Consider the following 4,753-nt stretch of genomic DNA (forward strand, 5'->3'; position numbering starts at 1 on the left):
CATGATTAAACTAAATGCATCAAATATTACTAATTAAACCAACTGTCCAACTTTGAGTGGGCTGCATGTGTAAGGAACATAGTAGGTTTCAGAATTACTGTGGGGGAGAAGAATGGAGATTTCTCAATCATTTCCTATTGATTACATATGTGCCTTACATTATGGTGCTTTGTGGAGATTGCTAGCTTTGAAAAGTCATGTCTTAAGTTGCTCATAATGTTATTTCACTTTTATTATGATGAGAAAAGCAAATGGGGTTTAGTGTTTACCCACCAAGAAGGAAAGCCATTGCCCAGTCTGTGTCTACTCTTTCCTCTGAGTGGCAAAGTTGTCAGTAGCTCCAAATGCAAATCACAGACACAAATGTGCCAGGATGGTGCACAAGCGCTCTGATGAGAGCACAATCAAAGCAAACCACACAGGCCCTACCCATCTGGCTTTACTCCCCACCCCCAATTGTCTCCAGATCTATTTGTCTATAATCCTAAACTGACTTTCTGCTTCCTCCCAAGTTCTGCTTGACTATGGCTTCTGGTGTGGAGTGGTGAGCGATGGCTGGGTGTTGTGATGGGCTGTCATGTGTTGATACTCGACTTTGTCCAGGCTCGAGAGCTCTCATCCTTCAGAGTGGAGAGCTTTCTCTGGGAGAAGGATTCAAACCCTAGAAGTTTGAACACGGCCACCCGGTACTTCTTGGACATGATGTTGTAGAGAATGGGGTTGATGGCAGCACTGAGGTAGAAGAGGACGAATGACACGAGGTTGCAGTACTGGCTAATCTGAGCAATCTCCAGAGAGCCAGGCTCGAAGGACTTGGAAAACAGGTATCTTCCCACATGGAAGGGCAGCCAGCAGAGGATGAAAGCGAACACCACCACAGCTGAAGGCACAGATGGAGAGAGACTATCAGTGTGAGGCATGTCACAAATCACGTTACAGTTTTAAGTCTTGCTTTGCTTTTTCCTTCAGTGGCATGCCCACCGACAAACATCATGCATTGCTCTTAACATGGGAAACATGATGTCCTGCTCTTCACATAAATATTGCTCTGCCCGGCTGTCCTGACACCTTTACATGCAGGGAATCTGCCAGACCAACAGCTAAACAATCTTCACCCATCTTCCCAGTCTTGATACTTCATAACTACTCAACTTTGTGTCATTGACTTGATACAATAGCTCAACTAAACAACTGATTAATGATTATCCTCGGTTGATATGCATCACACAGAACAGAAATATAAATGAGGCAAGGTGTTTGTACTCAGTCACAACAGTGAGTCAGAATTCCCAGGGGTACCTCTCCCCCTCCATGCTGGGGTTCATTTAGACACGCCCAGTAAGTACTCAACCACTAAGCAATAGCCCCAGAACCCTCTTGGGCATGCTTTAGAAATGCAGATTCCTTGGCTAGAATATAGATTCATTAAGTTATCTAGGTAAGGGAGGGGGGAAATACCTTCTTTTTCTTTTCCTGTCTTTCCCTTTCTTTTTTCCATTTTTAGGATGGGGCTCTGTTATGTTTTGTGGACTATTGTACCTAGTTTTTTAGAGTAAGTTTCACAAGGGACTGAATATGCAATTGGGATTAGTAGCCACCAAGAAAACAATTCTGTTAATCTATAATAGATATAAATAAATTGTAAGAGGTTGTTAAGCCAGCCGACATTAGTTACCACCCATTCAAGACTTCATTTTACACATGTAAGATTCTTTCTCCAAGAATTCTAAATTTTCAGATTTTAAAATTTAGAAATGAGGGAAAAATAATGTTCTGAGCCCTGTACCACCTTACTGATACCCTTCAGCTTGTCATGGAAGAAGACAATGGACATTGATATTGAGATGCCAGTGGTGAAATTAGTACCTTACAAAATTAGAGGGAATTAGTAAGTTATCTTTAGGACCAAGTCACATCAGAAGAGCTGCCATGCCACAGTAGCACTGCGGTCCTCTGTTGAGTGTGAACTGACAGTCCCACGGAGGACAGAGGAGGCTTACTGACACTCTATCCCTCCTATGAGGGCAACCCTGGTCTGGCAAACAAAATTTGACATCCCTGGGGAAATCTCTATCAATTTGATATGCAAAATTTGAGTATAATAAAATTGCAAATAGGAAATCCTGTAAAAACTAAGAAATATTAAATGGCAATAGCCATGACATGTCTTGAGAAAGTGTGGTCAGATGTTCCTCTTGGATATGAGCATGATCTTCCTGACTTCACTGCACCAAGCCCATGCCTTTAAGGAGGTGGACTCAATACAGTGACCCTGTACCCAGACGTTCCTGAACTACTACTTGAGGTATGCTGGTGGGGAGAAAGGTCATCACAGCAGGTGGAGTCTCCAGCACTCCCCCTTACAAAGCCTTATATAGGCTGAATAAACAGAGTTGCTGTGACTGTCTGAGAAAGATGCAGGGCAGAAAACAAGCCCCCATATTAGAAGCAAACCTAATAGATCCATAAACAGTCTTTAACAGAGTGATCAAACTCTTTGGTTAAATTTACCACGGAGTAATTTCTAAATCCAATCCCTGCCTGCTTGTTACTTTGATAACCACAAATTCTATATGAGGCAGGAAACTGAACCTCGCCTTTTAACACTTGGGGACCTCAAAGGAAAAAAAATGAGATATTTCCATCTTGAAGCAAGTTTCGCGAGTAATGTTCATTTTAAGGAATTGCCAATGTGAGAAGCTTTTTCGAGGAGAAGAGAAGATAGAGGAAGGGACAGATGAAGAAAGGGGAAAGCAGTAACTGAGACCAAGAACGGGGAGCGGGGACACAGAGAGAAAGACTGGAGAGGCATGGGGATGCAGAGAGGGCGAGAAACAGAATAGAGGGCAAGCAGGGAGGAAGAAAGACCGCCTGGCTCAGGACTCACCAAGCATCTTCACCGTCTGCTTGTGGTTCTGGTCCCTGAGTGAGGCGCCCACCGCCGCGTCGCCGCGCCTCCGCCACAGCTTCCTCCCGATGAGACTGTAGAGCACGGTGAGGCAAAAGACCGGTAGGAAGAAGAAGACGCTGGATACCCACACCATGACGGTGAGCAGCCCGGAGCGCACCGCGAACTCGGTGGCGCGGCACTCGTTGGTGTCCCGAGGGTCGGTCCCGTTCTCGTGCTCCACGCCCACCAGCACGAAGATGGGCCCCGCGCTGCAGAAGGCCACGGCCCAGATGACAAGGATGACCAGCTTCACGCGGCCCTTGGTGACCACCACCTTGGCCCGCAGCGGGAAGCAGATAGCAAAATAGCGCTCGACGCTCAGCGCGGTGATGGTAAGGACCGTGGCATAGGTACAGCTCTCGCTGACGAACTGGAAGAGTTTGCAGAGCAGGTCGCCGAAGTTCCAGGGCCGGTACTGCCAGAGGCGGACGAGGTCCAGCGGCATGCACAGAAAGATGAGCAAGTCGGAGAAGGCCATGCTGGACAGGTAGAGGTTGGTGGTGGTGCGCAGCTCGCGGAAGCGGGACACCACCAGCATGGTGAGCAGGTTACCCGAGATACCCACCACAAAGAGTGCCACGCAGGTGGCGGTGACGCCCGCCAGCAGCGGCGCGGGGAACAGCGGCAGAAGCTCGTCCGTCAGTGAGTCGTTGCCGGGGGAAGCGTCCCAGTCCAGGTCTCTAGTGACGTTAGGCTCCAGCTCCTCACTGGGCGTCGCGTTCCACATACTGCTAGGCTTAGGGCTGAAAAGGCGCGGAGATCTGTCCCCCGAGGAGGTCCCCTTAAGCGCGGGAGAGTGCAAGGGAGAAAGAGGCGCCAGCGGCGTGCGGGAAGGATGCTTGGAGAGGAAAGAGAATGAGAAGCCTAGGGAGAAGGTGGATTCGGGTGGAAGGATTAGATGGGAATGGAAGAAAGTGACCCACTGCGCACCTCTCCCACTTTCCTTCCCTTCCTCGATCTCTCCCTCCCTCTCTCCCTCCCTTCTTTCCTCGTCTCTCTTTTCTTCCCCTTCCCACTCTCTTCCCCACAGTCCTTCTCTCCCATACCAGCCTCAGATGGCGCACACAGTCACTTACCTGTCACCCTGTCACCCGAGCAGAGCCAGCAGCACTGCCTGGCATTGGAGAGCTCGCCCCAGTCGCATGTCGTAGTACTGCCCACAGCGTCCGAGTGCGTGGGCTCCGCAGAAGGCAGGCGCTGCAAAGACAGAGTTGAGGACTCCTCTCTCTAGCCTTGGGCGCTAGGGTGGCCGTGAAGGACAGGTCATTCGGGTAGAGGAGTGAAAGGTGGAGAGGTCATGGCGTAGAGAAGAAAAATGCCTTCAGCAGCAGGATAAAGCCCTTCCTCCACTGGGGGTCCAGTTGGTTCCTTTCCTGGTGGAGAGAAAAGGGGAGCCTGCCTCTCGTTGGGGAAAGAAGGGTAAAGAGAAAAACAAGCTATTTATGTTCAAATCTGAAGAGACAGTGCGCACCTGGGAAGAGCTCTCACAATCTTAGAGCACTCCTTCATGGTCGTCTGGAAAAACCAGAAGTGTGTATCCTAGTCTGAGGTCACAGAACAAGACCAGAACGGGTTCACTCCACAAGTGTGCCAAAAAGCCCCGGTCCTAAATCCCAGTCCCCTGAGTGGGTGTGGGGAAGGGGCATGCTGGATGAGCTTGAGTATCACTTTACCAGCTGTAAACTACAGGCAAGACGGATTGCCACAAAGCATGGCCCAGGGGAAAGTAGGTGGCAAGGGCATGAGCAAGAAGCAGACAGTGCTGCGAGGCAGGAGCACGTCGAGGAGGCACAGTAAACTTGT

The 4,753-nt window shown here is 49.3% G+C and overlaps 1 protein-coding gene across 1 annotated transcript; it reads right to left on the reverse strand.

Annotated features, from left to right (window-relative positions):
• Positions 1–421: 421 nt before the first annotated feature.
• Ghsr (growth hormone secretagogue receptor) lies at positions 422–3,677 on the reverse strand. Its single transcript, XM_027392083.2, has 2 exons — positions 2,888–3,677; positions 422–880 (listed from the first exon to the last, which is right to left on the reverse strand). The coding sequence occupies exons 1-2, from the start codon at positions 3,675–3,677 to the stop codon at positions 576–578; spliced, it is 1,095 nt and encodes a 364-aa protein (XP_027247884.1). The 3' UTR covers positions 422–575.
• Positions 3,678–4,753: the final 1,076 nt, after the last annotated feature.

This window comes from Cricetulus griseus (assembly GCF_003668045.3).
Source record: "Cricetulus griseus strain 17A/GY chromosome 1 unlocalized genomic scaffold, alternate assembly CriGri-PICRH-1.0 chr1_0, whole genome shotgun sequence".
Classification (NCBI taxonomy): domain Eukaryota; kingdom Metazoa; phylum Chordata; class Mammalia; order Rodentia; family Cricetidae; genus Cricetulus; species Cricetulus griseus.